General features: G+C 46.0%; 1 protein-coding gene across 6 annotated transcripts in view; it reads right to left on the bottom strand.

The window, feature by feature from the left end:
• CASZ1 (castor zinc finger 1) overlaps positions 1–11,968 on the bottom strand; it is a 110,382-nt gene that overhangs the window by 26,094 nt on the left and 72,320 nt on the right. For all 6 annotated transcript variants that reach the window (XM_075520521.1, XM_075520518.1, XM_075520522.1 and 3 more), the window contains exons 4-8: positions 11,621–11,689; positions 6,638–6,728; positions 4,401–4,565; positions 1,674–1,846; positions 41–906 (exon numbers count right to left, since the gene is read on the bottom strand). In XM_075520521.1, coding sequence (XP_075376636.1) covers positions 41–906; positions 1,674–1,846; positions 4,401–4,565; positions 6,638–6,728; positions 11,621–11,689 — 1,364 coding nt within the window. The remainder of the gene's footprint in view (positions 1–40; positions 907–1,673; positions 1,847–4,400; positions 4,566–6,637; positions 6,729–11,620; positions 11,690–11,968) is intronic.

Raw genomic sequence — 11,968 nt, 5'->3', positions numbered from 1 at the left:
CTTCCTCCCACCACTAGCACAACTGATGAGGGTAACTCACCTGCTTCAAGTGCCACAGAGGGCTTGAGTGCAGCTGCTGCCAGCCTGGCCATCATAGGAGAGATTAATCCCTTGCTAGCAGAGATCCTTTCCATTATAGATGCCGCTGGAGCTGGAGAAGAAGTAGCCGCTGTCTCACCAGATCCTGAAATGGCCTGGGATGAGGAATCCGTAGGAGCAGATGATGTTGGATTGGTGCCAGAAGAACCAGCAGTCATCAGATTAGCTGAGCTGGCAGGAAGTGTAGAGACCCGACTGGGGATGATGGGGAAGAAGGATCCAGCTGTTCCAGGAAGTGCTGAGTTGGAGAGTGCCAGGGCCAAGGGTATATTGCTGGGAAGAGCCTGGGAGAGCAGGCCAGAGATCTTGGTGGCTGGTGTCATGCTGTTGGCAGACTTGCTGGCCTGTGAGGAAGCAAGCTCAGCAGCAGAGGAGGGTGCAGCTGGGACTATGAGAGAAACGGAAGACTGTTGACTGGTGGGGGAGGCACTCAGGCTGGAGTTCTTCGAGCTCATAGCGGAGAAGTCAATAAGGTCATCATTACTGGACTCCTCTTGCTCATTATCCTTGGACCCCAGGAGAGAGGCAGGCAGGCCCAACACTCCTGAGCTCCGGATGTGCCGGCGCTCATGTTTGCGTTTATGGGAGGTCATCTGGCTGGTGGAGGTGAAGGTGAAGCCACAGCCTGCCCTTATGCAGTGGAAGTGGTTGGTGGCCTTGCTGTAGACACAGCCCTCATACTTGCATTCCTCATACTTGTAGAACTTCTTGAAGCCGTCCTTGGCATAGGCATCATCTTTGATGTGGTAGCTCTTGTGCTTCTCAATGTCACACTTGTTCTTGAAGGTGAATGTACACCCAGGTCGCCTGCAAGGGCATCGAGGAGGAGAGGGTGGTTGGCTGTGTGGGCTAGGAGCACAACGCAACTGCTGTCACCTGCCTCCCTCTGGGATAAGGACCAGGGCCAGTATGAGACAATGGCCCTGGCTGCAAAGGGGTTGAGGAGCTTTATGCGGATTAACCCGTGACACCAAGGCAAGCAAAAATGCTGCCATGCGAGAGAGCTGGGAAGCTCACTCCACTCTGAGGAACAGCCACAATAACATGGGGACGCAGGCACCCACCACTAAAAGTTCCAACCAAAACAGCAGCTAAAGGGGACTAAACTGTGCTTTCCTACTCTTCCTGAGAACATGAGAAATTAATAGAAGAGCATTTGTGTACAAAAGGCAGAGTCTGGCCCTGAAAGGGATGAGCTGGCTGACTGTTCGCTGGAGAGAACTCTAGCATGGAAGTACCATTAGCAGTATATTAATGGCCTACTTCAGTTGAACTCTGAAGAGCACTGTGATCTCTTTCCCAAATGGTGGGAATGATTCTAGGATGTATTTTCTAGTGGGTACACTTTCCTCAGATCACCTCAGATCACACTCCTGCCTTCAGAGTGGTCTGTGGCAAGATCCTGGAAATCACATCTGCCCCGGAGCATGAGTTCTCTCAAGAGCAGTACCGAGAAGGTTACAGCAGCGAAAATCAAGTCCCTGTGTATACTCCTCAATTTATGACTTGGCAGAAGGAGGCAAAAAGATCATGCAACTCTGAGGCAGGATTCTTCCCCTTCCCCGCTGTCTCACCTGCAGTGAAAGTGAGTGGTTTTCTGCCCGTAGAACTGGCATTCCACAGTGCCGCAGTCCTCTGTGGCACGGAACCGCTGAAACCCGTCGTTGATGAGCTGCGTGTTCTTCTTGTGAAAGTTCTCATGGGTCATCACGTCAGAGGTGCTTGTATAGACCTTGTTACAACCCACCTACCCCAGGCCAAAACAGGGAGTCATCAGCACAGCGTTTTAACAGCCTGCCATTATTACCGGCAATAATAAACATAGCAGCAGCACACACACATTTAGTAGTTCCATTTGTGCACTTCTCCTAGGCGTATTAAGTCATCACTTTAATTCCCAATCTAAAGATGCAGTTGTGAAAAAACCCCAACTCTCTGAGCATGAAACAGTACAAAAAAAAAGGGAAGGACGCAAAGGGATAAAGACCAGCTAAGGATAACCAGACCTGCTTCAGGAGGCAGTAAGCTGGGTTCCTGCTCTTAAGGAGAAAAGAACACACAGATGCCATTACTTTTTGTTATCTTGGGGCAACATGGAACAAAGTGCGACTTTCATCTATTTGGGGAATACAAAATTGAGTGGGAATGAGTTATTTACCTCTTTAGCACTTCTGGGAGGTAAGGCAGGGTGGTGCAACATAAGGCCAATCTTCTGAGCTTGTAATATACAGGTTTCATTCTAGCAAAGCATAAGCCCTATGTTCAGCTGATCTTACCAAACCAGTGACTTTTTTTCCCCGTCACTGTTCAAGACTACTACTTCAATAATTTTAAACTCATGCAGCAAATGGGAATGGTGTGACGAGGACGGAATGCTGAAAACCTGCCTTCCTCTGGGTAAAGCGGGCAACTTTGCCATATTGAGTAAAAAAACACTGGAATCTGAAAACGTCCTCAGCCCTGCTGAGGGAGGATTTTTTTTTTCTTTTCTTCTCTAGCACAACGTGTGCCAATGCCTGCACCATCTCAGAAGTGAAGAGAACGAAAACACCACCTCTTAGTTCAGCCCAGGTTGATTCAAACAGGCAATAACAAAACCCATGACAAATACCCAGAAAAAAAAATAAAAAGGATCTCCAGCTATTTCCAATATAAAAGAGCCTCTCTCTCTCCACACTGACACCTTGAAAAAAGACAGACCCTGCACGGCATTAAAAAAAAGAATTAAACAAAAACCTCCTTAGGAATAATTTGCAATGCAGCTCTTGGTGCTAAAGCCTAAAAAAATGTCAGTTTATATAAACAACTAACTGAATTTTATCCACACCAATTATGGACATAAAGAAAAAAAACCCCATGAGATGGATGGCACAAATTCTGCCATTTAAGCAGTATTTTCTTTAATTGGGAGTTTATATTCAGACACCTTTCCTGTAAGACACTGCTTACATGGGCATTATTTTACTGGAAGACAGTGGGCACAGGATGGAATTACCCATATATAGTTGTGTAAACGAGGGTCTCTGTTCTAACTCGGAGTGACTTAAAGCTGTGAAACACTCCTCGTACTCTAAAAAAAAATTAAACAAATCCCATCCTGGTCAATTGAAGAAACTAAACAATCAATATTATGGAAGCATAACAGAAAATGTCCTCAAGAGAGAGTCACATGAAGTTCCCAATTTATCAAATGTTGTAAGCACATGCTTCAACCAACCCCTATTCAGGACAGTACTTGAGTGCATGCCTAACATTTAAGTATGTGCTTAAGCCCCACTGACTTCAGAAAGCTTACCTGACTTCAAGTTAAACACACGCTGAAGTCTATCCCAGCAAAGCATTTAAGCATGTGATTAAGGCCTTGTGACTTTCACTGGGGTCTTAAACTGCTGGGATAGGGCAGGAAGTGAGAGCTGAGTTTTCAGAACAGAAAAGCTTTCACCAAGGGTTGCCCGATTATTCTGTTTGTAACTACAGCACATTCTCATGGCAATGGTTTAGGCCACAATTCTAATGAAACAAGTACATATAAAACCCTGTGATCTGAAGAACGATCAGGGTAAGACCCAAACAATCTGGTGTGTCCATGTCTAAAAACAGTAAAGGCGTCACAGTTACATCTATGCAGCAACTCCAACTCTGGTTACGCTGCTGTTGAAGCCTGGCTGGCTCCTGAAACAAAGCTCCCAGCCTACACCAGACAAGTAAACTCCAGTACCACTGGTGAAGGACATGGAGAACCAGGGGTATTAAGTCTAGATATGCGACATTAAAGTTTAATTACTTTAGAAATTGATTATGGAGGAAATTTATCCAGTGTTAAAGGGCCGATGTGTCACAGAAAAGTCTGATTTCAAGGGAGTGACAGATCAGATTTGGGTAGAGGCAGCAGTGGCATCGCAGAGAGGTCCCTGAATCTCAGAGAATGGGACTTGTTTGAACAAGTGAAGTCCAAGACTGTGAGAAAACCTCGAGACCTGCTTTGCCTCACTGCACGCACAAGGCTTCTAAGAACAGAGAATGGTGCTTCCCTTCACCCTTCCCAACACTTGGCAGGGCAAGTGCAGTGAGGACAGACTCAGACTGCACAGACTCTTCAAAGAGGTGCCTGAACGAGAAGTGAGCAAGAGAGGCTGTGAATGTCACCCCTTTGCCTCAGGACAGCCCCTTGCTCTCTAACACGGAAGCGTTGGGCTGCCTGCACTCAAGAATCCTTTCAGTCCACCCCAAAAAGGACACAGCTCGAACAATGGCTCTTCCCTTGCTTCGTGCTACCACCTATTCCCCAGTCCGGCTGTTACCTGCATGCAGTGGTAGTGTGTGCTTTTCCCATTCAGGTGGCAGCCATGATAGTACACGCTACAGTCATCCAAGGGGCTGAAGCGCATGAAGCCGTGCTGGAGGGAATTATCACGTTTCTTGTGCATGTTGTAATGCCGAATCACATCCTGTTTACTAGTGAATCTCTGGAGAGATACAGAGACAGACAGTGAGACGCACGTGATGGGAGTGGGTGAGTAATCCTGGGGGCAGGGTATTCTCTTGTTGTTGTTAATAAACCTGTGGTATCAGGAGTTTAAAGTTCAGCAGTAATCACCCCAAGAGAGTCAGAAAGAGGAATTGTGTGCAAGTATCTTTTTGGTAAAGGGACAGTACACATGAAAAGTTGCAAACATGACACTGGGGTGATGTCCAGAATATGCTCCCTGCAGCTTTAAGACTGCAATTCTTCTAACATAATTTTAGCTGCTACTATCTCAAGAACTGCTATAGTTAGAAAGCAAACCAGTGAACTAAACAGCCTGCAAGAGAGTAATCCAAGCTTCCAAATCACTGCCTGTAGTGGTTAGCAAGACACTAGCTGCCACATTCATGTCAGACTAGAAACTGGGAAAAACACTCTACTCTTTTATAGTATCTTCCGTTTTAAGTCGTCTGCCTCCCCTACAAGGTAGGATGGCTTTATTCGGAAAACAGGGACACAGAACTTTCTTCCAGTCACAGAAAAAGATGGTAGCAGAGCTTAGAGCTAATTCTGCATGACCAGAATATCCTTTTCATCCTCTACCTGCTTGAAGTAATGAAGGGGTACCCCACTGTCAGAGCCAGCTAAGTGCCTTTAAAATGAAGCTTTTCATTTCTATTTCCCACAGGCATCAATATTTAACAGTGAAGGGTGAAGGTGGGAAAGTAAATCTGATTTTTTTTAAAACAAATCAATATCCATTTATTTTGAGGAGTAATTGAAAAGGCCTGTATTCTAATGTTTAACAACTTTTCTAGTCTCCCTCATAGGAAACAAATGATTATCGCTTCTACTCTTTCCTCCTATAATATCAATCCTGATCAATCTTGTTGGTATTGGCATGGGAATATATGGATATAGATTTCAACAGGAATCCCTTGGAGGCTGGAGGTATGATTTCCCAGGGCGTACATACAGGATTGCTATTGCCAATCATCGTTAATTTGTGCCCACTTATTACAGAGTGTTACTTATTCTAAAATATATCTCAGCCATAAAATAATTTGCATTTTAAAAAGCAGCCTAAATCCTTATTCCCTGCGAGACCAGACAGCTCCTTTGCAAGCAGCTTCCAGACTCCTTAGGAAATAATCATGAGGCCAATCATAATAATAGGTTTTTCTGTCTTTCCATCCTTTGTGTTTCTCTCTTTCTGGTGCAGAGATATCCGTGTCACAGTTGGGACAGACTCATCTCGATTACCAAATGCTGGGCTAGGAGGACCACTACAGGCATCCCAGAGACAAACTCTCCTTTGATCAACAGAAACCCACAGTCAAGCTCAGCAGATCCAGATCAACTTCCTATGCTGTGGTCAGACTCATTCCTTTGAGACCCAAAGGTCTCCTGGGGTAGAGCTGAAGTTGTGTCTGATGCACAGTAGAGGCAAACTCTGGGATTCCCACTTACACACATGCAGCCTGACCACAGAAATGGCAGTGTCAAACTCACAGACCTGGGAAGAGGGTAAACAAACACAGCACGTGACTCGGCTGGCTTGACGTCGCTACCCTGGCAATTCTCCCAGTAATTACAGCATCGCACATGCTCCTGCCTCCACGCTTTCCCCACAAATCCCGGACTGCTGCTGGTCTTATTGGGTGTTTTGTTGCAGATACTGCTGCTACAATGTCAGTCGGGCAGCAGGAGGGAGAGAGACAGACTAACAGATCAGCATTCCCTAGTTTCAGGCACAATTTGTAACACAGCAGAATTTATTCTCTTGGTTTCACTGATGTAAATCTGGAGTAGTTCCCACTGACTTGAGCTGATCTATAGTCTGCTCTTCGTTATAGTGGTCTGGGTTTGGTTAAATGGTGCTAGATTGGGTTAAATGGGAACAAAATAGGATTCTAGTAAGTTCAAAATGTATCTTGCCCTCTTTCAGAGCGGGAGAGTGAAGAGGCATGTGCGTGCATGGGGGAGGAAAGCACAGGGGGACACACACCTCCCCTAGGTTGTACCCCTTTACATTCACGTAGCTGTGCTGATAACTTTTTACCATTCTTTTACCTGGTAGTTGCATTCTGGGTCAAGGCAGTGGTAATGTTCTCGATACTGGTATGCACAGTGTATATGTCCACAGTGCTGACTGCCAGAGAACCTGCAAACATGAGAGGGGGACAGAAGAAAGAAAGGGAGAGAGAATGAAACAGCGTCCTGACAGCAGTAGTGCCTATAAGCAAGGTACAAATACAGTTAAGTCCCATTCCTGCTTTCATCCCACATGTTTATGGCATTAATCCCCATCTCCTTTATCCACTCCAAAGATGGCGATGACCCTCCCACCTTCTTTTTCTTATCTGTCACTACTTAAAGGTGCTTCTTGAGCAGGATTGTTCAGGTCATGTACATCCCTAACCTGTCTGTCTTTCCCTTTGAAATTCATCTCCATTATCTAAGTTGCTTACCTGGGGAAGAATAAAAAAGGAGGATTCCCTGAATTAAGTATCATACAATTCTAATATTCTCATGTGTGAGTTTAGGTACCACGGCAGTGAGTTTCAGAAATCTCCCATGCCAGAAGGAGACAAATAAACATTGGTCAAATATAGAGTCTAAATTTTAGGTATACGCCCATCTAGTAAGACCTCAGAAAAGCTCAGGCATTCATTTGTTTGTGCGAGTTATGTCTCAAGACTTTTTTTAATCACAGTATGGTGTCACACTACAGAGAAGATTGCAAACCAGTGGATTAGATAGTAAGCCACACAGATAGAAGATGATCGTGGCAAGATTATATAGGAACTTTTGATAAGATGGACAGATCAATGGAAAGATAGGCAAGATGGATCAACAAGAACAGAACGAAGTCTTACAGGCAGACCATCTCGACCCTGTGTGCACATCTTCTCCCACGCATGACAGCCCTGCTAATCATTATTTTCCATGTGGATACGGTATTTGCTCACAACAAAAAATAGCGCAATGCAAAAGAACAGGGTTTTCAGCCTGCCTTTGAGTGCAATTAAAAGTAGGACACAAGAAGCAACAGCCAACAACATGCACCTAATCCATTTCTGCAGGCCACCACTGAGCATTCCACACAGCAAATTTGGAAACTCCTGACATACAGGGTGGGAAAAAAACCCAGAAAGGCCATATAATATCTGCATACAAACAGTATTGCAGATATTACTGCATACAAAATGTATTGACAGATAGACACATCAGTAATTGGGAAAGGGCACGATCCAGTAACGGGCTAATCAGCGCAATGAACTCTCTGATGTATATTCTAGAGGACCCTGGAAGAGCTAAAGAGCTTGAAAGGGAAAAGCAGTGGAGAGAAGGGGACTCAGAGGGGAAACATTCAAAGATAAAGTACCATCTGCTCAAAGGTTCCTCAAAGGTTCCTCACGTCACTTAGTGCTAAACACAGCAGGAGCGCGTATGATAAAGGGCATGGGAAAGAAACAAGGAAGGGCAATGGGTAAAAAGAAAAAATGAGAGTGAGGGTGTCCTGGGGCAGTCAAGGAACGGGGCAGGAGCAGGGAAAGATTATGGATCATCATAAGGTGAGGCAACGCTATGCTACAGGATAGAAAAAGTCGGGATGAAAAGCAGTACTAAATAAGGCATTTCTGAAGCACAGTAAGGAAGAGGAGGTCAACTGTGGAGACAGCAGGGCCTCTAGGAGATGGAAAGGGGACTTAATTGACAGAAAAGATAGACATTGCTAAAAAATTAAATGACTTCTTTGCTTCAGCATTCACAAAGGGAGACAGGGACAGATGCCAGGAGCAGACATGCCTTTCCCTGGGGAAGGAGAAGAAATACTGCAGGAAATCAGGATCACGTCAGAACAAGTGATTGAGAAACTGGAACAAACCTCAGCAGCGGAGAAGAAACAAACCACAAGGCAAACAGCAAGGCTGGCTGCACAAACAAAGGTGTGGAACTGAAAGCAGAGGAAGCAATTCCTGCTCAACGCCCGGGCAACTGTGAGGCTAGCACAGGGCACAGGCAGCAGCCTGAGTCACCGTGGCATTAACCAGGTACATGCAGCTCGGCAGCAGATCGAACCAACTGGTCTTGCTAGTCCAGGGTTTTAAGTCAGCACCAGCAGCTTTAAAGGAAAGAAACTGCCCTGTGGAAAGCTTCCTCCCTACTCCACTGATGAGATGGGGGAGAGAGAGCAAAGGGCCGTGCAGGGCTGGAGAACTGTGGAGCGCAGGCCAGGCAGAGAGAAGAGAAGATAAAGACCTTGCTGACAAATACACACCTTTGAAGCAAAGCAGCCCAAAATATTATCAAAATTGAGGATGCAAAATGACCAGAGATGCCAACTGCAGTAAAAGAAGGGCCAGACACCGAAGAGATCTGACTGTATGGGATGAGTTACTTGAAGCATCCTAGCAGGACTAACTCACAGGCTCAGCTTTAAAAGCAACAGCTAAACAAGCACTCTAGCACTTCAAACTCCTACCCTCCCTTCCACGTGCCACGGAAAGGTGTGTGTGTGGTGTCTACAGCGCAGGAAGGGAGAGGCAAGTGTTCTACCAAACCGTGTGCTTGGGGAAGGAGGGAAGCAGCAAACAGCACAAAGGGGCAATTCTGCTCTTTCAGTCTGTAAGGTTAGGCTCCTAAAGGGTTATATTTATCCCGTGTTTCTTCTGACACTTGAAACAGTTCAAAGCTATTAATTTTTAAAGCACAGCATCTGTTTAGCTTTTTCATAACAGGAAAGCTTATACACCACACACTTACACGCGCATACACACGCGCACATTTACATGCACGTACTCTAAGCTATGTCAACACCCCTCTTCATTTCCATGAACGTACCCACAATTTCCATGCACATGATCAGACACAAACACACACACCTGAAACAAGCAAACTCACAGACCATTTAATCACACTGATATGCAAATCCAAACTCCTAAATTGTCCACACAGGCACATAGATTCATTTTCACAAGAACAACCCTCTTCCCTTACTTTAATCGGTTCACCTTTTTTTTTTTTTTTTTTTGCCAGAAAGAACTAGTCTTGATCTGGCAAGAGTTAGAAAGAAAAACCAAGATAAATAAATAATAATAAAAATAATAAATACAGAAGTCAGCATGCTTAGAGAGTGTTTACAGACTCATTACCCTGTAACGATGATGTGAAAGAAGGAAGAAAAAAACCCACCCCAATTACAAGGGGGGAGGAAACCCACACAGAAATAAATATTTAAGCAAGTGCTGCCAGAAGCACCATCTGCTGAGGCACTAATAATAATAATAATAATTTTTTCTGTGGTCTCTTTTTTTTTTTTTTTTTAATTATAAATATGGGGGGGGGGGGGGGGGGGGAACAACCCAACCCAAACTAGCTAAGTAAGAGGTTTTGTTTTGTTGTGTGAGAGAATGGATTATCCCTGGGCAGCTTTTGGCAGTGGCTTTGGCAAACTCATTAAGCTAATTATGCAGCACAGACACAGAGTGTCGTGTCTCTCTCCCCCCACCCCTTGATTTTAAGGCTTTAAACTGTTTTTAAAATTGTGTGTAAATTGAAGGGAAGTGGCTGTGCTGCCAACGGGTGGCTTGCGGAGCTTTTTAAGCAGGATGTGGTGTCCCTTAGCTATCTCACAAGCCTCCCTCAGTTACCTGCCTGACCCAGGGGAAGGGGCTTGCAGAGCGCTACAAAGAGTGGATGTGGGTGAAGTGTTTGTACAGTTCTCTGCTTGAGAGAGAGGGGAACTGGGGACAGAAAGGGTGGCATCTCCTCTCTCACTGCAACCTCTGCGATTCCTGCAATCTCAGCAATAAAAGGGTGCTGCTCCTTCTGCCCCATGCAAAGATGGGCTTAAACCCCTGCTTTCATTCCTATACTCCCAGGAGGCAGTGAGTAGCCACATGCACTAGAGGCATTGCTGCTTGAGGAGCTGCGTGTGGTCCTCTCTTCCCATGTGGTCTTCTCCCCCTTCTCCTACATCAGGGATTTGGGCAAAAGGGATGGAAGGGAAATCACCTCTCGTTCCACGCTCCAGCTAGGGAGAGCACTGTTCCTACCCTTTTCCCCTGCTGGTGTGCCGAGATCTTCCCCTGCCCCCTCCTCGCAGCTGACTGCCTCCCACAGAGAGACTCTCTGTAGACTCTGGCAAGGTGGGAAAGCACAGTACGCATTTCCCTCCCCTCTTGTTAGTAAGTGCCCAAGTGCTGGTGGGAACAAACCCTTCAGTTTTATCTCTGGAGAGAAGCGTTTGCTTGCTTCCCTGACTGGTGTCTTTCTGTATACAAGGGGCTTTCGTAGTGAGCTTCCTCACAGTACAGATGGAGGATTCAACAGGCCAGGGGCAAAGGCTGATGGACCCTTTACACCGCGAGCTATAAAACAGGCAGGTGTTATGCAATAATCTCCTCTGTCCCTCTGGGTCTCATGGCATTACTCACTCTGTCTCACCACAACAGCCTTGGGCTCCCTCTCAGCATCACTCATTCCTGACCTAAGCTTGCCCAGAGCTGTGATAAGGTGCCCTAGTCTGCACCTTATTCAGTGCGGGTTTCTCATATAAATGAGCTGCAAAATATTCTAGGATAAACATCCCACATTGATGCCAGGACTTGCCTAAACTCGAGTGACTTGTGAATTCCTCCAGCCTAGATTCTCAGAGGTGAGATGTTTTCTGCTTGCCTCCTGCAGGCACTGGACATAGTAGGGGAAAAAGGCCGGAGACAGCACAGCAATGGACAGAAAGAACGACAGTCAAGAGACGGCGCTCCCATTTAAATCCTGGGCTTCTGCAGTGAAACATTTTTCCACTATTTGTCACAAAGTCTAACAGCTCTGGGGAGCCGAGCATGCTCTTGGCATCCTTGTACACCTCTCACAGCTACTGCTCTCCCGAGCAGGGGAACAGAGCAAGTACAGATGCCAGAGGGAAATGGAAGTGCCAATGACTGGTTTAAACACTTGATCCAGATGGACAAGACCTCATCTCTCCCACCACCACTCCACCCTCTTAATTCCAGCCCTCTCCCCAAGAAAGCCAACAGTTTTGCCTACCTGGCAATATACTTCTGGTAAATATTTACGTCTTCGCTGACAGCTGGTTTGTCAGTGGGTAATCCGTTCCTAATGAGAAACACACAGGGCAGAGCTGGTTAGCAGGCAGGAACAGGGCACAGTCTATGCTCCTTGTTTCTCTCACACACCACTGACACATCAGGAGAGAGGGCCCACGGAAGAGCACCCAGCAAAGACACCCATGGGTTTAACCCTCCTCCCCCTTACCCGTCAAACCCTGTACCTTCTTTTCCTAGGGAACCATACAGTCCACCTACCGCCCCTCCTGCACGTTCCCTCTTTGCAGGACTCGGTTCAGTTTGTTGGGAGACACTGAGAAGACCAACC

This window comes from Mycteria americana, chromosome 18 (genome assembly GCF_035582795.1).
Source record: "Mycteria americana isolate JAX WOST 10 ecotype Jacksonville Zoo and Gardens chromosome 18, USCA_MyAme_1.0, whole genome shotgun sequence".
NCBI lineage: Eukaryota > Metazoa > Chordata > Aves > Ciconiiformes > Ciconiidae > Mycteria > Mycteria americana.
This window is presented reverse-complemented; position numbering and strand designations above follow the sequence as displayed.